General features: G+C 33.4%; 1 protein-coding gene across 1 annotated transcript; it reads right to left on the bottom strand.

The window, feature by feature from the left end:
* Positions 1-855: 855 nt before the first annotated feature.
* LOC129870438 (chlorophyllase-2-like) lies at positions 856-2,409 on the bottom strand. Its single transcript, XM_055945233.1, has 3 exons — positions 2,069-2,409; positions 1,650-1,860; positions 856-1,510 (listed from the first exon to the last, which is right to left on the bottom strand). Exons 1-3 carry the CDS (start codon positions 2,312-2,314, stop codon positions 999-1,001), a joined length of 969 nt encoding a protein of 322 aa, XP_055801208.1. The 5' UTR covers positions 2,315-2,409; the 3' UTR covers positions 856-998.
* Between the last annotated feature and the right edge of the window lie 20,518 nt (positions 2,410-22,927).

The raw sequence follows: 22,927 nt of genomic DNA, 5'->3' as shown, positions 1-22,927 counted from the left end.
CACAGTTGTTCATGCCTTGTCGTAGTATTCTAAATTTACTTTTTCACGCACCATATGTTCTTTCAATTACATTACACAAAGAGCCATGTGTATAGTTAAATAGCTCTTTGCCATTCTTAGAGCCAGTTTGGATTGACTTATAAGCTGCTTATAAGTTGTTTTCAGCTTTTTTGAGCATTTGGCTGGGCAACCTAAAGATATTTTGTGCTTAAAATAAGCCCCAATAAATAATTGAGTTTGTTTGGATGGACTTATTTTAAGCCGCTTATAAGTTGAAAACAGTTTATAACTTATTTTTTTTGACTTATAAGTTATTTTCAACTTATAAGCTGCTTAAAATAGTCCATCCAAACATGCTATTAGGCTCTCTTTCACTTCCCATGTAGTCTTGCAAATGATTTCGCATTCCTTTAATAGAAATATGATTGTTGGCTCATTGAGATAAGTTTCATTAAAAATGGTCGGTGGACATTTTTATAGATAAGTTTTATTTAATAGGGATTAATGGTATTGGTTGATCATATTAATGCGGTAAGTTAGTAAATAAATATTTAGTCAGAATTAATAAATGATTGGTATTTTAATAAAATATAAAAGTTTGGGGTTAATTTTAAAATTTTAAAAATTTTCAAGTTTCCAAGTTCTAATTTTTTTGAACTTGGGAACTCCTATATATTTTTCAAGTTTTTTTCAAAAACTACTTGGGGCCAAACGCTCACAAAGATTTGTGCAATATAACAAAAAAAATATTTTGACAAGAAATTTAAATCACTTGAATAAGTCAGAAAGAGAATAAATGCAAGAAGATCGTATGAGATGATTTTACTCTCAGAAAAGAAATGAAAATAGGGATTTAAAAAAAAACCTTTTTATTGAACATATATAATTCATATTGTTGTCGAAATACAAATATAGGAATGGAAATTAACATCCACACACTTAAATTATTAGGATGAATGATCTCTTATTTATTACTTGAGTATATCGATCAAATGTAATTATTCCTCGATAGATATAACAGGATCGAGTTTAATAGGAGCACGAATATCAGGCGATTCAACAATATTAATTAAATCATCAGCTTGACCTTCCAAATAAGCCTTGAGAAAAGCCACAAAAAGTCCTCCTATAGTCCTTCTTAGACTATCCTTTGACTCCTTTTTCCCACTTTTCATCATAATTCCCATCAAAGTCGTCATTCCGTTTGTACCATCTAACATATCAACATGGCCATAATCCTTAGCCCGAAAATAGTAACAAGGCGGCTTACTCTCGTTGAAAAACTCAGCATGATTAACCCCATTTGGGGCACCGGGTGGACACACGCCGAATGCTCGTTGATTTGACAAGCCGGTACCAATTACAGCTACGGGGACTGAATGATTGAAACTGTAAGGAATATATTGGAGAATGTTGGGAGAGCACAAACAGGAGGACCGTTTAGCGACTGGATCAATTCCGAGGAGTGCTGAGAATTTGAGAGGGGGTTGTTTTTCTCGGGTTGCCTTTTCTAATAAAGGTGGATCCAAGATTTGATATTTATTAGTTTCTACTATAATCTCAAACATTTATAAATTTTTAATGAAAATTTTAATCTAATACATATATAAGATACAAGCAAAAGCTATTAAATTCCTAGAAACCAGTACCTGAAGTGCTGGATCCGTCCTTGCTGCTTGATCCGTAGGCTAAAGCTAAGGCGAATGCTGTTTTACCGCCTCTGCTGTGGCCGGAGACGGCTACTTTGAGGAGGTCCGGAAGAACTTTCTCCGGCAAGACTGAGTCGAGCTTGTTGGTTGATAACCACTCTGCTATTTTTCTTGCTTTTTTAACTTCGCATCGGGATGTCATAGGAGAGAACTGCAACATATTTTAAACAAACTTGAGGATAAATTAGACATCAAGCCAGTGAAAGATCAATATGTAGAGAAACTAATTTTAATTTAGCCTTTATTTTTTGTAATGTTGAGTTGAAACCATGATAATAGATTGATACAAATAGTAAAAATTCATATAGCCAATCGATCCACTAAAATATTTGGACAGTAACAAAGTTATACGTACGTACCTTAGGAGCAATGACGATATATTGATGGGAAGAAATATGTAGGAGGAGGGACTTGTAGCAGTCGGGTTGGAGACAGAATCCATGGAAAAATAGTAAAACGGGATAGGAACCTTGTGTAGTCGGCGAAAATACTAATAATGGACATGGCAGGGAAAAGCTGTTAATGTTGATTATCTCAACAACTTCATCTCCTACTTCAAAATCTAATGCTATACCATCATCCCTTACCTTCTCCTTCTTTTCCATCACTGTTTTCTCTATGCCAAAGTATGTGATATTTTTAACAAAAGAATTACTATAAGTTTCCAGTTTTATTTCCTTCTTTTGGTGAATGAGACAGAAAAATTGAAATTTCTTGCTTCCTTCTTCTTTTCTTTTCCTTTAGGGAAAAGCCAAACGTGTTTCTTTGTTTTAACGTTAAAAATCCATCTTATGCTTCTATGTACAAGTAAAGACTATCAGGACATTCACTTGCATATTGTGTTTTATAATTTTGATTGAACCTTTTGCAATCTTGTGAGATAAATATTTTGGCAAAAGAGTTGTCAAAGATTTTTTTTTATAAACAACTGACCATCGAACGGAACGGTATATAAAGTTTCAGGACTCTTATATGACGGTTTTCTCCTTTATTATATTCTTGATTTATTCGGAGATAATCATATGAAATTTTTAATCGTACTCATAGAGACCAGAACTTCATGTTAATTGTCAAAGCATATCAAAAATACACATCTCTCTTTTATTAGTTTGAAAAGCACATATCTCTCTTTTTTTCTCGTACTACACTCTCTTTCATATAAAAAAAATTGTCACATCACACTTCACGTAACATTTCACCTTAATTATTAGAAGTTAAAATTAAAGATTAAAGTATTATTATCTCCCCCCTCCAAAAAAATTATTATAAAATAAAATAACAACAACAACAACAACCCAGTGAAATCCCACAACATGGGGTCTGAGGAGGGTAAAGTGTACGCAGACCTTACTACTGCCAAGGTAGAACGGCTGTTTCCGAGAGACCTTTGGCTCAAAAGAAGCATAAAAAGAGGTCACCATATGGCAAGGTGTTTGCAAAAAAATAGAGAGAGTAGAGAAAGTGTATTACACACACTACTAAGGTGTATTTCTCAAACTAATAAGTGATAATTTAGGTGTGAAACTCACACTTTCAATATATTAAGTATGAAATTCAAAAAAATGAAATAGTTTAAAAGTGCTTTTGATGCGTATCTCTATAATATATATTATATACTATTACTAGCGACAAGATTGAATAAGAACGATGAGGTAATGAATTTTAATTTCTTGTCTAATTCAATTTGGTCTTTATTCACAAATAGATAAACAACTTCGACTCTTTTTATTTGAACTATTTAATAAGAATAGAAAATTTCAATGCTAAAAATGCCCCCTATCTTGATTAGATCGCGACTTATAAAATCTATTCTTACTCGGAGATTAAGCTAGACCATCTTTGAGAGAGAAGTTAACTAAATTTTAGTAAGGCTTTCCACACCTCGCCCCGTAGAGGGAAATTTATTGGTGGATGGGTGCAAACCAACTCTCTACGAGAGATTTGTACCAAGCATTAAGATTGAATCAATAGGACTATATTATAATCCTCAAAATACCATAACTCTCTTTCTGAAAGTCTCGATTTCTTTTTCTCAAACCACCGGATAGGGATGGAGAAATAACGACAATTCATGGTAGAGCTGGTTTGCCGCATTCATTGGGATGCAACATTAAGAGTGGTGAGGTATGTGTGAAGCCATCATCAGGGCAGAGATGCAAGTATTGCACCTTGTAGATTTGCTAACTCTGATCTTGACATCATTTTCTCTTATACAAGTTGGATTCTTGATGTATTTCACCCACCAGCTTGAGGGGTGGGGTGTTAAAATAGATGTCAATTAGGTGTCAGTTAGTTGGTAATTACATTGTTAGGAGGTTATTAGTTAGTTAAGGGATCCACATGAGTGCACGTAATTGGAATGACAATTGTGATACAGCTAGACCACTCCCTTTTTAAATATTTCTTTGTCACGGCGAAGTCAGAATTTTCATTAAAAGTAAGGTGTTTTGACCATAAGGCCACTAAAGAAATGTGTTTTTGGAGCCTCCAATTTTTCTTAAAGATGTATTATATTTAGGTAGTTATAATATCCGTTCTTACGTGACTACCTATTTCGTTGTCTCATTTATATTCTGATTACTAACATAATCCCACATTATTATTCTTATGTTTCCCTTTCTTTTTTCTTAGCTCCCATCCTTTTTGCTCCTTCGAATTCACAATTTTAGGGTTGGAAGTGAGGGGTATTTACCATCTCGAGCAATTCTCTTATTATTGAATATTCTGAAATTCCCCAAAGGTTAAACCTTTTGCATTATGCAAAATTTATTATTGTTTGTTTTCAAAAAGATCAAATCTGCTATTTGATGTCTTCTTCAAATTTCAAGCATTGCAACAAATTATCATTATATTGAAGCAACACAACACTATTTCTATATCATTATATAAACTTATCAGATTTAGCGTAATATTATTTCGATATCGCTATATCAATTTATTAAATTCTTGAGCCAGTTTTTATTATTCTAACTTTATATTATATTGTTTCATTAAAAATTTGCATTGTTTACCTTCTTAATTACTTCATAAGGTCTGTATACACCTTACCCTCCGCAGACTTCACTTGTAGGGATTACATAGGGTATGTTATTATTATCATTGTCATTCAATTTATATATGTTACCTAGAGCCTCTTGATGAAGTTTGGTTTTAGTCCCCCAATCTTGTTGAGACGGTCTGATTAAGAAAGTTCAAATTATGAAGATGTAAACACACGAATAAGTTGAAGGAGTTCAACATCTACAATAAAACATCGATAAAGTAATATTCGGTAAAGTAATAATCTCGTTAAATGAATATTTTTCTCCGATTCCGACTTGGGTCAGTTATATTAAAGTAATATTCTCGCTAAATGCATTAGATGATAATTAAAAATAAAGTATTAAAGGCTCAGAAAAAATATAAAGTAATAATTACTAGAATACATCAAGAATTTATATATATTTAATCAGTCAATAATACTAGACCAATAACTATTTCTTTTTAAAATATGATTCTATAGTTGATTGTTTTTTCTTTCTACCAAAACCAAAATTAATCTCATCCTTAACTTTTTGAAGAGCGAACACAATTTCCGAAATATTTTGTTCGTGTTGTACCAAATAGTTTGACAATGTAGTCATTGCTTGAAATACCTCCTTTGACGATACATGTGGCACAATGCTATTATCATCTTGTTCAGGATCATTCTCATCATCATTATTCATTACAGATTGAATAATCTCTTTCTCTATAGGTGATTTCATAACTGTATCATTTTCGTTAGGATAGTTCAAAAGATGTTCAACATCCATCACATTTCTGTAGGCTAAATTAGAGATGACATCATTTAATTCTAGGATACCTTCATCTAATTCACCAACTTCTTGGATACCTTCATCTAATTCACCAGCTTGTGGTTTGGGAACATTGTTTTCTTCCGACCGGATCTTGCAATGCCGAAAATAATTTGCAGTTGTTATTTCTAGTTTTCTGGATTTAAACTTTTGAAATTCTTAATTTAAATATTTTTTTCTTTCTTATGGCACATACTGCAAAATATTCTTTAAAATAATAAATATTTATTTATCAATAAATAAATATTTTATGCATTTATCGATAAACTAATAATTTTGATAAATGAATATTTTTTTTCGGTCCCAAGCATATGTATTTATAGAGGTTTTACTGTAATATATATATACATAAAATACAATTTTAATCATATATAAACAGTGTATTTTTTTGTCGAAGGAAGTTCGAATGAACCTCCTGAGCCCTTACTAGCTTCGCCCCGTCTCTTGTAATAGAACGAACTGACATATAAAATATCAATCCAATTCTTGTTTCTCTTAAAAAGCATCTAATAAATAAAAATAACTTGATAAACTAATCTAACAAATAGAAATAACTTGATAAACTATATATTATATTTATTATTTTTCTTAATAAACATTAAAAAAAATTATTAAAACGACCATTACAAAGAGGACGCGGGAGTAATATATAATCTCTGAAAAGGGAGTTATAAAATACATGTCTGATACTGATTATGAATAAATGTACCTTGTGCACTAATAAGTATATATGACTTTATATAATTAGTGTAACAAAAAGGTTTGTTGAAAGCAGAAAAATAGACAAAATATAAAGAATTGTTGCAGTGATCCATCTCCCTCTACTATTCTTCAATATTTTGATCACACTATTCAAAAAATACTGTAGAGTTTCATTTGTGACCAACTTATATATATTTTTGACATTTCCAGTGACTTTTAACTTTTTAATCTAAACCTGTTTGAACAAATATAAGTAGGTAGTGAATTTAATTTGGGAAACTTACGTAAATATACTATTTTAAGAAAATATTTATCATTTCTAGTAATAATATTTTTTTCACTGAACACTTATAATATAGTTTTAATACAATTTTAATATATATTATCGAGAATAATTTATAAAACTAATATAATACAAGTTTTATTCATGAATAATATATTTATCACATACTTTAATACACTTATAATACAGTCAATTTCTTACCAAACAAGCATAATATATTTTAATACACTTATAATACATTTATATTGCATGCATAATTCACTTTTAATACATGACAAATATATTATAATATTATTATGTATTTCTATATATAATAATAAATAAAAAATATAGCTAAAATCAATTATTTTTATTAAAAATATTCACCCAAATAATTTTTTCATTTAATTTTATCCACCTAGAGCCTAGAGGCATGTTCTCTTGACTTTACTTGCAGACATTAATGGTAAAGTCAAATATATAAAATAGGAAAGAATTGCAACATCAACAATAAATATTCTAATATTAAAACAAGATATTTGAAATGCGTGACTAAATTCTCAATTAAAAACAACTTGTGATTCTGCAGATGTTACCTAAACCAAAAAACAAAAACATAATCCTTTATGTTAGGAATATATTATCCAAAAATTATCTAAATACACAACTTATTCTAAGATACATTACTTTACGTGATGTATCGGTCAGATACATCACTTTACATGATGTATCGGGACATTGGATACTTACTTTACGCGATGTATCGATCGGATACATCACGTTACGTGATATATTGGAACGTCAGATACATCACTTTACCCAATGTATAGGTCAGATACGTCATTTTATGTGATGTATCCAGATTCCACCAAATTTAAGAAATTTTTATAATTTGAAAAGGAGTAGGGATATGATGCAGGGGCGGCTCAAGCATCTTAGGGGTCTAAAGCCAAAAATAAATCGGAGGCTTTAAATTTTTATTTTTTAAGTCTATTCTTCTAGCTTTTTAAGAGCAGAATTGTTAATATATTGGAAATTATTTTTGAGATAGCATATTTCTTTCTTTTTAATAAAAATGTCTACTTTTTTCTTCAAATAGAACTCCATTTATTTCAATCGTTTGACGGATTTTGACTTGACACTAAATTTTTTAAAAAAAGTAAATAAGATTTTTAAATCTTATGGTCCTAAATTAAAGATATGTATAATACACCAAAATGTTATTTAATCTTTTGATCTTAAATATAAAATGTAGAAAGTTAAAATTAAAAAGTTTTGACAAAAAAGAAAGAAACATTCTTTTTAACACAACTAAAAAAAGTAAGACAAATATATTAAAATGATACAATATATTTTTTTAAAAAAAAACGTATAATAATTTTATTATTATTAAAAAATGGGGTCCCTCAAATTTGGGGGACTAAGGCGAATGCCTTATTTTTAAAGGCATCAATCCAGCCCTGATTATGATGTAATTATCTCTTAATGCTATGAAATTCGTGTAATCCTTTCTATATATTAATTTATGTGAATGTCCACGGCATAAATGCAATTTCCCCACTACTTTTTACCTTTATATTCCGCCTTCTTCATAATCTCAAATCCTCAATTCCATGTTTCTCATCTCTTTCATTATTTCGTATGTTTAATATCATATTAATAGCTATCTTTTATATATTTTTATGTGACATTATAAATAAAAATATAAGGACTCATATTATAGACATTTGAATATATACTTAGAAGAAAAAAGAACGTTCTTTGTTGCTTTCTACATTTTCTGTCTACTTTCTTGTTTCATATGATTACTTTTAAGAGAAAACTAGCAGAATGACCCTTCGTGTCATTTGTTTAATTATTATCAGCTAATTACCGAAAATGACTCTCTTTGATCTCCACTCAATTTTTTTTCCTCCCACTCTTAAAATTTGGAAAAAATATATATGTATTTCAGTAAATTTGTCATCCCATTAAATTAATATAGAATCAATGGTCATTTTTTCCATCTTTATTTGATTTTATGTATAATAGTATCATCATATACATCATTATACACTATTTATATAATATTTATACATTACATATAAATTATATAACAATGTATAAATATTATATAACAGTATATATATATATATATATATATATGCATATCTTATACATAATTATACATTATATATGTAAGGTTATACACTATTTATACAATACATATACATGCGGCCAATAACTGAAATTGCTTTTGTTGGGCGGTATATTTGTGTAAGAATCTAACTTTTAATCATTTTATAACCTTTCAAAAATAGAAATAGTTTCAAATATATAAAATAAAGTAATTAGTTTACAATAACTATAGTCATGTTTTTATTTACATAAAAAATTGACAAAAGTTATAGAAAGGTACTGCCTATACAGTATAGCTTGTTAAAAGTCATAGAAAGTATACGTAAATTATACAATATAGCTTATCTATACATTAGTTATACACTGATTATACATTTTGATATACTCAAAAGGCTAAATATAGTTTAACTATACATGAAATATACACTAACTATATATGAAGTATATAGTGGTTATACATGGAGTATACATTGACTATTCAATCTCGATCAACTCAAAATCACCTCTAAATAATCCCAAATTATATATATGAAATTCTCTCGATATTTTAAGTCTTTTGATATATAATTTGCTCGAAACGATTTACGATTGAGGTACGTCAAACTATTAAATCAAGCAAGCTTGGAAATTTTAATGGTTGATTGATCATGAAAGAAAAAGAAAGGAAGACAGAAAGCAATATAGAGAAAAGGAAGGCGGAGGAGGAGGGGGAGGAGGAGGAAGGAAGAAAAAAAAAAGACATTAATGGCAAAATTGGAAGGAAGAAGAAGGTATTCGACCAAATTTGATAATTTTGAAAATTAGGTCAGTTTTCTAATAAAGCAAATGGTCATTTTGCCTAATTTGCCCTTTGAAATATTAAAGGAGCCTCGTATTAGGACTAATCTTAGTAGCTCAATTAGTTAGTATTTAAATTTTTACATTGTTGATGAGAATTCAATTTCTCCGTATTGTAATCATCTCCCCAATTTCCTTTCCCTTTACCCTATTTTTTTATTATTTCTTTTTTTAAAAAGCCTCGTGTTTTATTTTTTATAAAAGAAATGTTAAAAAGGCTTAAGTTAGATGCCTAAAAGCTTTGACTAGTTTGAACATAGAGTGGCACTACCCCTAATGAAAGTACTCCCTCCATTCAAAAAGAATTGATCTGCTTTTCCGTTTAGTTTGTTTAAAAAAAATAATTTTTTAAATAATATTTTAATTTTAATTTTTCACGTGATATATTTAAAATTATATAAAATTAAAAAATATTTTAATATATTTAATATAACATTAATTTATAATTACACGATTAAAAAAAATTCTTTATTTTTTTTAAGCTCCATAATAAATCAAATTAGACCATCCTTTTATAGAGAGAGAGAACTTTTTTTAATTGACACATTTTAAACCACAAGTGTCCAAGCAACACATTAAATGAGTATCCCGTTATGTAAGCCATAAAGCCGCCGGTGATGATTTTTTTAATTATTGTTTTGGTAATAACGTCAAATTCAATTAAGCTTATGCATATTGCATAATAATTTTTGGGAATAGTTTCATCACGTGGGAAACTGTATTCCCTTAATTATATATATAGATAACTTGGGTCTACATTGTTATTGTTTATCTTATATTTATCTTTTCTATTAATTCTCTCTTTAATTATTTTTGTTTTTTTAATATTGAATTCTCTGATGCAAAATTTATTGAGTTATTATTGCTTACAGGTTATAAAAGAATTAAATTTATTTTTTGATGTCTTTCTCAAAATTTCAAGAATTGCAACAAGCAATTATTATATTAACAAATACTCTTTCGTTCATTTTCACTTATCACATTTAGATTTGATATATCCATTAAGAATATAATGATTGAAGTAATTGTCTTTTGACTAATACACTTTGTTGATGCAATGTTTTACCATGCTTATTTTATTAATTAATGTTTAGTATAAGGTCTTGAAAAATGATTATTTTGGAGAATAAGTAATTAATGCTAAAGATAAAATATAATTTTTTTAATTTTTTTTTTTGATATGCTAAAAGTGTCAACTAAAATATTTGTCTATTCTTGATATCACCATTTTCATATTTTTTTTTGAGAGATGCTAAATGACCCCAAAAAATAGGCCAAAATATAAAAAGTCTATAATATCCATATTTCAATTTTTGCATTTATTTCCTCATCACTTTTCCCTCCAAAACAAAACTAATTATCTTCTATTTCCTAAACTCCTTTAACTGCTAAAATACAAACTCTTTAGTTACTAAGAGAAATGAAAAGTTTTTTTTGTGTATTTTTTGTGTTTAATATAGTTCATTCCATTAACAAAAAATATATGATTTATTTTTAAAAATAAAGATTATTCAGTTAATTAAAAAAAGTTGTACGCTTTAGTTAAAAATTATTTTTTGTAATTTCATCTTTATTATGTTAATATAATTCTTATTACTATATCATACAAATTATGTTATACGTATACATATGTAACGACCTGTCCCCGTCGTTATGGGTAGGCTAATGGGGAAGGATTTTTGAGCCAGAAACTTCGGGTAGTAACTTCGAAAAAAGTTAGCCTAGACCAGACTTGGACGGATTCTGAGTCAGGTGAAGTCTAGGGCGATCTTGTAAATAATGAGAGATCGAATCTCTAATTTATTTGGACAAACTGATAGTCAAGACGATACGGAGCATTTACGGCTTCGCAGAATCATATTCGGGCGAGTAAAACTCTCGAAATCAAATTTGGCGTGAAGGGTATATTTTAATACTTCTTGGGAAGGAGGTGTGATATGAAATAGGGGATTGGAGCTCAAACTTCGAGCTCTCTATTGCCATGCAACCCGTCAGAACGGGATCTGTCCCGCCAGAGCAGTGCCGCCTGAGCGGGATGGTCCCGCCAGAGCGGGATAGTCGTGAGACTTAAGTTAGGAAAAACTCCAGAACATTCTATTTCTGCAAAAATAGTTCCTAAAACTTCAGGAGGCGACCTAGGGCGATTTCCATCAATTTTCACGGATTTCCACGCTTAAGGTAAGGATTTTACTCTCTAACTTCATCGTTTGATTCCTAGAACCTAGAAACTATGGTTGGTAATCATTGGGGGAGAGTTTGAACTGAAAACTAATGGTGTGAAATAGCCCTAGGGTGGGATTAGAATCATGGTTTTGTCCTAGGATGAGAATTGTGTTATTTTTCATGATAGTTAGGCCATTGTGTTGATCATTTATATGTATTTATTGTTTCTAGACCAAGAACGAGAAGAACAAATCCGAAAAGAGAAAGCTCTTGCACTGTAAGGTTGTTGAAGCTTGAATTTGAGGTAAGTGATGGTTTTGTTTTTCGTATATGTTTTATATACTTGTGAAATTACTTCATGATATGCATATGTGTATATGAGTAGGGAAACATGCTAGTTTATATGTGAAAAAATCATTTGTTGGCCTATTGTGTGATAAACCTATTCTTAGTGATAAAAATGTTAAATATTGAATGTGATTGTGGCTATTTGCATGACTGGGATAGGGTGTCATGTTCCGACACATATTTGAATTGGGTGTCACATTCCAACACATATTTGGATCGGGTGTCACGTTCCGACACAGACCTTGAATCGGGTGTCACATTCCAACACAAAGTTGTGTGTTTGTAGGTCCTATGAGAGGACCCTGTGTGAAGTTATAGCATGTTGAAGTTATAGAACTGTGATCTTACTGATTATTAATGGAGATAAGATTGGTTAACTTATTATGTATATGTGTGCTTGTCATGTTGAGTTTACTTATCTATAATTTGCTTACTGGTTAACCGCGTGATCCTACCTGTACACCATCGATTTTGTATACTAATACTACACTTGCTTTGTCTTTCGTTGAGTACAGGACATATTCAGCCGATTGCGGAGAGACCCGCCTAGAGGAGTAGTGATCTTGTTCGAGTCCAAGGGTGAGATATTCTATCATGCTGCTGTGGACTTTCTCATCTATTCTAGTCCTTCTTTCGGGACTTAAATGTTCAGACATTTTGTTAAATCTTAATGACATATTTTGGGAATTGCATTTTCCTTTCTAGACTTGTTTATTGTTAGAGTTTTGGTACGATGGCTTTCAGTTCCTAGGATATTTTTACTTCTGCAATGTTTGGGGTTGATAACTAGATAGTTTCTGAGTTTGTGGTAACTCAGTTGTTGTTCTTGATTTAAATCTGCTTCCGCATCTTTAAACTCTTGTATACATTGAGATTTTTGTTAGTTAGGCTTAAATGATGGATCTCCCACTGGAGGGTTATTGTGGGTGTTAGTCACGGAGGGTCGGGGTCATGACAAAGTTGGTATCAGAGCCTAGGTTAGTCGATCTTGTCGTACCAAAACGAGTCTAGTAGAGTCTTATGCAATGTTTGGGGTTGATAGCTACAGGATTTTAGGAAAAGCTTCGTTATCTTCTTTTCTTCGTGCTATAACTTAATTTCAATTGATATCTGGTGATCCAAATTGGTATCTAACCTCTTTCACTCTCTTGTTCGCAAATGGTTAACACAAGATATAATGGTGTAAGGCTTGTAGCTCCAAAGGGGCCAAAGAAAAGACCATTGTTCGAGGGAGAGGTAGAGTTAGATGCAGGAGAGAGAGGCGAGGCAGGGGAAGAGGGAGAGCAGAATCTGCCAGAGTGGAGGTTCCAATTGAGGAGGTGCTAGTAGGTGAGGCCCCTTCTGCTCACCAGAACGAGTTAGAGGGAGAGGTAGAAGTTGAAGAGGAAGAAGAGCATGTTGAACAAAAGGAGGGCACCTAGAATGGGGCTAGTGGTATTCCCCATCTAGACCCCATACTTGCTAAGCAGATCATGGCTTTCTTAAGTGGGTTGACTGGCACTAGAGCCATTCCCACCATGCCTACAACACCAACTCCTGTTTCTCATCCTGTTGCTACTGCAGCTCAGCTAGCAGATTAGGTGGTAGGCGTTGATACCTTCTTCAAACCACTCATAGGTACATTAATGATCGGTACTGAGCATCACATGCTTACCAAATTCCTAAAACTCAAACCTCCAGTCTTCCATGGTACCGAAAATAAAGATGCTTATGCGTTTGTTCTTGATTGCTATGAGAGGTTGCACAAACTTGGTATAGTGCACCAACATGGAGTAGAATTTGTGACATTTCAGCTGCAGTGTGAAGCCAAGCAATGGTAGAGGGCTTATGTAAAATATCATTTGACAGTGTTGCCCCTAATTACTTGGGTTTAGTTTCTTGCCTTATTTCTAGAAAAGTATGTGCCCCGTACTTTGAGGGATGGGAAGAAGGATGAGTTTATGGCACTGGAGCAGGGATGGTTATTAGTGGCTGCTTATGAGGCTAAGTTTCATGCGTTATCCAGGTATGCTACTCAGCTGGTCACTACAGAGAAGGAGAGGATCAGGTTGTTTGTGAAGGAGTTGAACCCCGAGTTGCAGGTACTTTTCGTCTATATAACTTCATCAGGCTGGAGTTTCAACGAAGTCACGGGCTTTGTGAAGAAGGTTAAAGGTGTAAAAATAGGTGGGCAAGCCAAAGCTTTGGCTAAGAAGACCAAAGCACAGGTAATTGCCAGGGATCCTATTCTAGAATGTCAGGCAGGCCAGTGATTGCAACCCGACCAATTCAGTCAGCACTGCCCTCTTTTACTGACAGTTTTCTAGGTACTCCATAGCAGCATCCGGCCCCTGAGGGTCAGAGAGCATCAATACCGAGTAGCCAACCATCTTTTGATCGCAGTTATTTTAATTTGGAGAGCTGGGACATATACGAAGGGAGTGTCCTCACCCTCGCGGGATAGTTTCAGCACCTCTTCAAGACCGAGCAATGGTTCCAACAGCTAGGGAAAGCAATGGTAGAGGACGTCCACAGGGTGGGCGAGCAGGAAATTTAAGAGACCGTAGGGAGGTAATGGTAGTGCATGTCGAGAAGCAGTCTAGCCAGGCAGGGAGGTAGTCCGTCAGGATGACCGGGCTCAGTTTTATGTTTTTTCAGGCAAGATCGAGGCAGAGGTGTCTAACGTAGTGATCACACGTATTATTCTTATCTGTGACCGGATGACTATTGTTCTGTTTGATCCGGGTTCTACTTATTCTTATGTATCTATGAAATATGCCTTGGGTTTTGATGCACTATGTAATATATTAGATTCCCCTGTTCATGTTTCTACCCCTGTTGGAGAGTTTGTCATAGTCATCCATATGTATCGTGCTTATTCTGTTGTGTTTATGGGATACCAGACTTGGGTTGGCGTGGTGATTTTAGACATAACAGATTTTGATGTGATCTTGGGCATAACTTGGTTGTCCCCCTATTTTTCTGTACTTAATTGTAATGCAAAAATTGTGGCTCTAAAGATCCCGGGGTGGGAAAAGTTAGAGTGCGAAGGGGTGTACAAACCTAAGCCAGCTAAGATCATATCTTTTCTCTAGGCTAGAAAAATGGTGGGGCAGAGTTATTTGGCCTATTTGGCCTATATCTGGAATGTGGATGTAGAGTTTCCTTCTATTGAGTCTATTCCAGCAGTGTGTGAATTTCAGAAAATATTCCCTTCAAACTTTCTTGGTATGCCTCCTGATCGAGATATAGATTTTTGCATTGACTTAGAGTCGGGTACCTATCAAATTTTCATTTCTCCCTCTGTATGGCTCCGACAAAGTTGAGACAGCTCAAGGCTCAGATCTAGGAGCTTCTTGATAAGGGATTCATTCGTCCTAGTGCTTCCCCTTGTGGTACTCCGATGTTGTTTGTCAAGAAAAATGATGGTAGTATGAGAATTTTCATTGACTACAGACAACTGAATAAGGTTACCATTACAAATAAATACCCTTTTCCTCGTATTGATGATAATTTTGATCATTTACAAGGTGTTTCAGTCTTCTAAAAGATTGATCTCAGGTCTGGGTATCATCAGTTGAAAATTAGGTCTGAGGATGTGCCCCAAACAACTTTTAGAACTAGGTATGGGCACTATGGATTTTTGGTGATATCTTTTGGATTAACCAATGTACCTTCAGCCTTCATGAGTTTGATGAATAGGGTGTTCAAGACGTTCCTAGATTGGTTCGTGATAATGTTTATAGATGATATATTGGTATATTCAAAGAGTGAACAGGAACATGCGGACCATCTTCGAATTATCTTAGGTATCTTGGAAAGATAAAAGTTGTATGCAAAATTGTCTAAGTGTAAATTATGGCTGCCTTCAGTTGCTTTTTTAGGCAATGTTGTTTCAAAAGAAGGGGTAATTATAGACCCAAAAATGATTGAGTCTATTAAGAACTAGGCTCGACCTACTTCCATGACCAAGGTTAGAAGTTTTATCGGAATGGCCAGTTATTATCGCTGGTTCATGAAAAAATTTGCTTTTATTACTACTCACTTGACTAGGTTGAATAAAAAAGAGGTGTCATTCGAGTGGACTGGCAAGTGTGAAGATAGCTTTCAAAAGCTTAAGACTCTTTTGATCACAACACCAATTTTGACCCTGTTGATCAAAGGTAAAGACTTTATTGTTTATTGTGATGCTTCACATTTTGGTTTGGGTACTGTGTTGATGCAGAATTAGAACGTTGTAGTATATGCTTCGTGATAGTTGAAGGTGTGTGAGAGTAACTACCCGACTCATGACTTGGAGTTGGCAGTGGTAGTATTTGTACTAAAAATCTGGAGGCATTATTTATATGGCATCAAGTGTAAGGTGTTTAGTGATCACCGCAGCTTACAACATGTGTTCACCTAGAATGACTTGAATTTGAGACAATGCCGATGGATGGAGTTGCTCAAAGACATGATGTCACTATCCAGTATCATCCAGGTAAGGCTAATTTGGTGACATACGGATTGAGCCAAAAACCTGTTAGCATAAGCAGTCTAGCCTGTTTGGGATCCCTTAAGCGACCCCTGACTAGAGAAATTCAGGTCTTAGAGGCCAGGTTCATGAGGCTAGAAAGGTGGAATAATGGTCGGAGTTGGTCTAAGACCCACTTTTATATAAGAGATCAAAACCAAACAGTTTGAGGATGTTATCTTAAATGAAATTAGAGGAAAAGTGTTGATGGGCAAGGCTCAAGACTCAATACTTGATGCAGGTGGGATGCTCCACTTTAGGGGAAGAATTTGTGTTCCCCGGGTAGATGGACTAATTCAGAAAATCCTATCTGAATCTTATGGTTCACGATACTCTATTCACCCTGGGGTGACTAAGATGTATCAAGACTTGAAATGGTTATATTGGTGACTGGGTATGAAGAAATACATAGCTGAATATATAGCCAGGGTATAAAGAAAAACATAGCTGAATATGTAGCCAAGTGTCAGAACTGCCAATAGGTGAAGTATGAATACCAAAGACCTGTAGGTTTTCTTCAAAGAATGTCCATTCCTGAATAGAAGTGGGAGAGGATAGCCAAGGACTTCGTGGTGGGACTTTCCAAGACTTTGGGGAAGTATGACTCCATTTGGGTAGTGGTTGACAAGTTAACAAAGTCAGCACACTTTATCCCGGTTAGAGTGGATTACAATGCACAACAGCTGGCCAGGAATTATGTGAAAGAGATAGTAAGGCTGCACGGAGTGCCCCTTTCTATCATTTCAGACCATAGTACGCAGTTCACTTTTAAATTTTGTGGAAAGTTGCATGAAGAGTTGAGCACTCAACTCACTTTCAAGACCGCTTTCCATCCACAGACAGATGGGCAATCAAAAAGGACTATACTAGTGCTGGAAGACATGTTGATGGCATGTGTGATCGACTTTGGGGGGCATTGGGGCAAGTGTTTGCCCTTATGTGAGTTCTCCTACAACAATAGTTACCATTCCAGCATCGAGATGGCAAGCCCTTTATGAGAGGGGATGCATGTCTCCCATAGGGTGGTTTGAAGCTGGAGAAGTAGAGTTATTGGGGGTAGACTTAGTGAGGGACGCTCAGGATAAAGTAAAGAGCATCCAAGCTAAGCTTCTAGCGGCTCAAAGTTGTCAAAAGGAGTATGCTGACCATAAGTTAAGGGATATGACATTCGAGGCTGGTGAGCAAGTACTTCTAAAAGTGTCACCCATTAAAGGGGTGATGAAATTTGGCAAGAAGGGAAAACTCAGTCCTCGCAATATTTACCCTTTTGAGATTCTTGACTGTGCAGGGCTAGTGGCGTACAAATTGGCCTTACCACCTAGTTTGTCTGGGGTACACCTGGTGTTCCATGTATCAATGCTGAAGAAGTACAATAGGGATAGGGACTACATCATTAAATGAGACTTGGTGTTATTAGACAAGGGACTTCAGTATGAGAAAGAGCCAGTTGCAATTCTTGATCGTGATGTCCGGAAGTTAAGGACTAAAGAGATCATTATGGTAAAGGTGCAATGTAAACATCGCTCGGTGGAGGAAGCTACTTGGGAGACTGAAAAGGACATTGTTGACACCCAATTTTGACCAATCTATAATTACTTTTCGGATTGCTATTTTTTTTAAAAAATCTCTCCATCTATTTTTGAGGCTTTCCCATTCTAAAAGACGAAAATTTTAGTTTACGTTTATATTATATTTTGTAAGCCCCAGGTTCCATTACATCGATGGAGGTTTGAAACTCCAACAAACTCCACTTCCAAATCTGCTTAGAAAAGCCGAACTTCAATGACCCTTTTTTCTCCCTTTTATATTTTGTCCATATTTATGAATATTATATTTTTCAAATATTGCTATTCCAGCAGTCTTCAATTTTTTTTAGTAGTAGAAATATTAAATTAGATAGTCTTTGCGCACTATTTATCTTTTTGGCAGTAACCTTACCTTTTTTGTTTCTTGTTCGCTCCTTTTGTTGAAGATGATGTATTTTAATATTTTGTGCTCTTTTAGTGGCTAATCTACTTCCTATTTACCTCTTTAACTTTTGATTTATATTTTGTTATTCTTGATTTGACATTTCTTTGGGTGATGCTCATTAATGGATTATATTGTGTTTATTGATGTAGATGAATCATCATTTTATTATTATTGTTCTAGATATTTTCTCTTAATGTCACCTTTGTTATCGTTGTTATTATTATTATACTACTCTTATCTTTATTATCGGTATTCTTAATTTTTTTAAAAAATAAAATAACAAGCTTCATACGAAAAAATATTTTTTTTACATGTCTATTATAGTATGTGTATGTTTTACGTATATAAAAACTATTACTTAATTAAGTTTATTTTATAATTTACTATATATATTACATATATATTCTAATACACCTTATGTGTATACGTATATAAAAATTATTACTTAATTAAGTTTATTATATATTTTGCTTATTTACGTTAATTACACACCTATTTTAGTACATATTATATACATGTGGGCCTTATATATATATATATATATATATATATATATATATATTTACATTGTATGTACATGCATATTTACTTTATATATATAAAGTTATTATTTGATAAAATTTATGATTTTACTTATTCAACATATATTATGATTATTAATTGGATGACAATTCATTCAATTCTCCTTCAATTTATTTAAAGCATAGTCTTTTATTCAATTTATTTATACATTCTCTTGACAATTATTTATAATTCTAACCTGTTATGAAATACAACAAAACAAGGAAGCAAAAGTAAAAGATAAGAAAGGAGAACAAAGGAGAAATTTTACTATGTATATGTAGTATGTATCTCTCATATTTACATTGACGAAGGCTATTTATAGCCATATGTAAATGGAAGAAAACAAAACATTAATGGGTAAGTTGCCCACTAAAAAAAAGATAGAGGATCATCCACTAATGCAAAGTGGACAACCATTAATTTGGTTGATAACACTCCCCCTTGGGTGTCCACGTAAAATGTATCTCATTAAAAACTTTACAAGAAACAATATACATAGTTATTCTGAACATCCATAGATGTTGTGCCTCGTTAAAACCTTATTAGGAAAAACCCAGTGGGAAAAAGCCTAATGAAGGAAAAAGAGTACACACATCTGATAATACGCATTGAGTGCTGCCTCATTAAAAACTTTACCAGGAAAATCCGGTGGAATAAAACCTTGGCTAAGGAAAAAAAGAGTACAACACGTATTTTGTTCCCCCTGATGAAAACATCACTTAACATCTCGAAGACGACGCATTCTAATTTTTTATCTCATTTTCTCAAAGGTTGAAGTTGGCAATGCCTTGGTAAACATATCTGCTAAATTGTCACTTGAACGAATTTGTTGGACATCTATTTCACCCTTCTTTTGAAGATCATGAGTGAAAAAGAATTTTGGTGAAATATGTTTTGTTCTGTCTCCTTTGATGTATCCTCCCTTCAGTTGAGCTATACATGCATCATTGTCTTCATACAATATTGTTGGAGCGTCTTTTGTCAAAGAAAGGTCACATGTTTGTGTTGAGTTATTGATCTTAACCAAACACATTCTCGACTTGCTTCATGAATGGCTATTATCTCTGCATGATTTGAAGAAGTGGCAACCATAGTTTGCTTTGTTGAACGCCATGATATAGCTGTACCACCACATGTAAATAAATAGCCTGTCTACGATCGACCCTTATGGGGATCAGACAAATATCCCGCATCTGCGTAACCAATCAATTGTGACGGGGATTCATTCGAGTAAAACAATCCCATATCAATGGTCCCTCGAAGGTATCTGAATATATGCTTAATTCCATTCCAGTGTCTTCGCGTTGGGGAAGAACTAAATCTTGCTAACAAGTTTACTGCGAAGGCTATATCTGGTCTAGAATTGTTGGCAAGATACATTAATGCACCAATTGCACTAAGGTATGGTATTTCAGCACCAACAAGCTCTTCATCATTTTCATGAGGTCGAAATGGATCTTTATTAATATCAAGAGATCTCACAACCATTGGGGTACTCAGTGGGTGTGCTTTATCCATGTAAAATCTCCTTAAAATTTTTTCTGTATATGTTGATTGATGGACAAATATCCCATTTGCAAAATATTCAATTTGTAGACCAAGACAAAATTTTGTCTTTCCGAGTTCTTTCATTTCGAACTCCTTATTAAGACATTTTACTGCCTTTGAAAGTTCTTCAGGAGTTCCGATAATATTCAAATCATCAACATACACTGCTATTATAACAAATTCAGATCCAGACCTTTTCATAAAGACACAAGGGCAAATTGGATCATTTTTATATCCCTCTTTTAGCAAGTATTCGCTAAGACGATTGTACCACATTCGCCCTGATTGTTTAAGCCCATATAAAGATTTTTGAAGTTTTATTGAATAAGTTTCCCGGGAATCTTTATATATTTCAGGCATTTTAAATCCTTCAGGAATTTTCATAAAGATATCGTTATCCAGAGAACCATATAAATAGGCTGTAACGACATCCATCAGATGCATGCCAAGTTTTTCATAAACTGCCAGATTTATAAGATACCTGAAAGTGATTGCATCCACCACAGGAGAATATGTTTCCATATAATCAATGCCGGGTCTTTGCGAAAATCCTTGTGCCACAAGTCGTGCTTTATATCTTACAACTTCATTTTTCTCATTTCTTTTTCGCACAAAGACCCATTTGTACCCCACTGGTTTTATACCTTCAGGTGTTCGGACTATCGGTCCGAAAACTTCGCGTTTTTCAAGCGAAGCTAATTCAACTTGAATTGCATCTTTTCATTTTGACCAATCATTCCTCTGTCTACATTCATCGACAGATTTTGGTTCAAGATCCTCATTTTGTTGCATTATTTCCATAGCAACATTATAAGCAAAACTATTGTCGACAATTACATTATTTCGGTTCCATATATTTCCTCATGAGACATAATTTATTGAAATTTCTTTATCATTTTCAGGCGCCTTAACCTCTTCCAAGGTTTCATCAATTGTTATGTCTCCTTGCTCATCTTGAGCAGGTTCTTTCATATCATGACCATCTTGATTATTTGCTCCTTTTCTTTTTCGAGAATTTTTATCTTTGGAACCGATTGGTCTACCACGTTTTAAATGTGGTTTAGACTCATTTGCATTATTTAATTGTTCTATTGGGACATCAACTCGAATTGGAGCATTAGCAGCTGGGATATGAGATTTAGTAACTCTTGATAGGTCAGTGAATGCATCTGGCAGTTGATTTGCAATATTTTGCAAATGAATTATCTTTTGAACTTCCAGTTCACATTTATTTGTACGAGGATCTAAATGAGATAATGGTAATGCATTCCAATCTATTTCCCTTTTGAGCTGCTTATTTTCTCCCCCTAATGTTGGGTATACTGATTCATCAAAATGACAATCAGCAAATCTTGCAGTAAATAAATCTCCAGTCATAGGTTCCAAATATTTTATGATAGAAGGAGATTCATACCCAACATATATCCCCAATCTTCTTTGGGGTCCCATCTTTGTGCGTTGTGGTAGAGCAATTGGAACATATACCGCACATCCAAATATTCTAAGATGGGAAATGTTTGGCTCTTGACCAAAAGCCAATTGTAATGGGGAGACTTTGTGATAACTTGTGGGTCTGATCCGCATAAGACTTGCTGCATGCAAAATAGCATGACCCCATAATGAAATGGGAAGTTTTGTTCTCATAAGCATTGGTCTAGCAATTAATTGGAGACGTTTGATTAATGATTCCGCTAGACCATTTTGAGTATGAACATGAGCAACCGGATGCTCAACTGTTATCCCAGTGGACAAACAATAATCATTAAATGCCTGAGATGTGAACTCACCAGCATTATCAAGACGAATTGCCTTTATTGCATAATCTAGAAATTGTCCTCTTAACTTAATTATTTGAGCAAGTAATCTCGCAAATGCCATATTACGAGTTGATAATAAGCACACATGTGACCATCTTGTAAATTCATCTATTAAAACCATATAATATTTGAATGGTCCACATGATGGGTGAATGGGTCCACATATATCACCCTGTATTCGTTCCAGAAATGTTAGGGATTCAATGCCCACTTTGATTACTGATGGTCTAGTAATCAATTTGCCTTGAGAACATGCAGCACAAGTGAATTCTTTAAACTGAAGAATCTTTTGGTTCTTCAAAGAGTGTCCATGTGAACTCTCAATTATTTTGCGCATCATATTAGAACCGGGATGGCCCAACCGGTCATGCCAAATAATAAAATCATTTGAGTTAGTAAACTTCTGGTTTACTATGGCATGTGTTTCAACCATGCTAATACTTGTGAAGTATAAGCCGGATGAAAGAGCGGGTAACTTTTCAAGAATAAACCTTTTGCCCGACATCATTGTAGTAATATAAAGATATTCATTCTTTTCATCATTTGTAGTCTCAATATGA

Source organism: Solanum dulcamara, chromosome 10, assembly GCF_947179165.1.
Source record: "Solanum dulcamara chromosome 10, daSolDulc1.2, whole genome shotgun sequence".
In the NCBI taxonomy this organism is placed as follows: Eukaryota; Viridiplantae; Streptophyta; class Magnoliopsida; order Solanales; family Solanaceae; genus Solanum; species Solanum dulcamara.
This window is presented reverse-complemented; position numbering and strand designations above follow the sequence as displayed.

What these genes read in the sequence shown, in the direction of transcription:
- LOC129870438 (XM_055945233.1), bottom strand. Translation starts at nt 2,314, where the DNA reads ATGGAAAAGAAGGAGAAGGTAAGGGATGATGGTATAGCATTAGATTTT. An exon ending in ATATCGTCATTGCTCCTAAG is followed by an intron (nt 1,861 to 2,068) that starts GTACGTACGTAT and finishes AATATGTTGCAG; the next exon opens with TTCTCTCCTATGACATCCCG. An exon ending in GGACGGATCCAGCACTTCAG is followed by an intron (nt 1,511 to 1,649) that starts GTACTGGTTTCT and finishes CACCTTTATTAG; the next exon opens with AAAAGGCAACCCGAGAAAAA.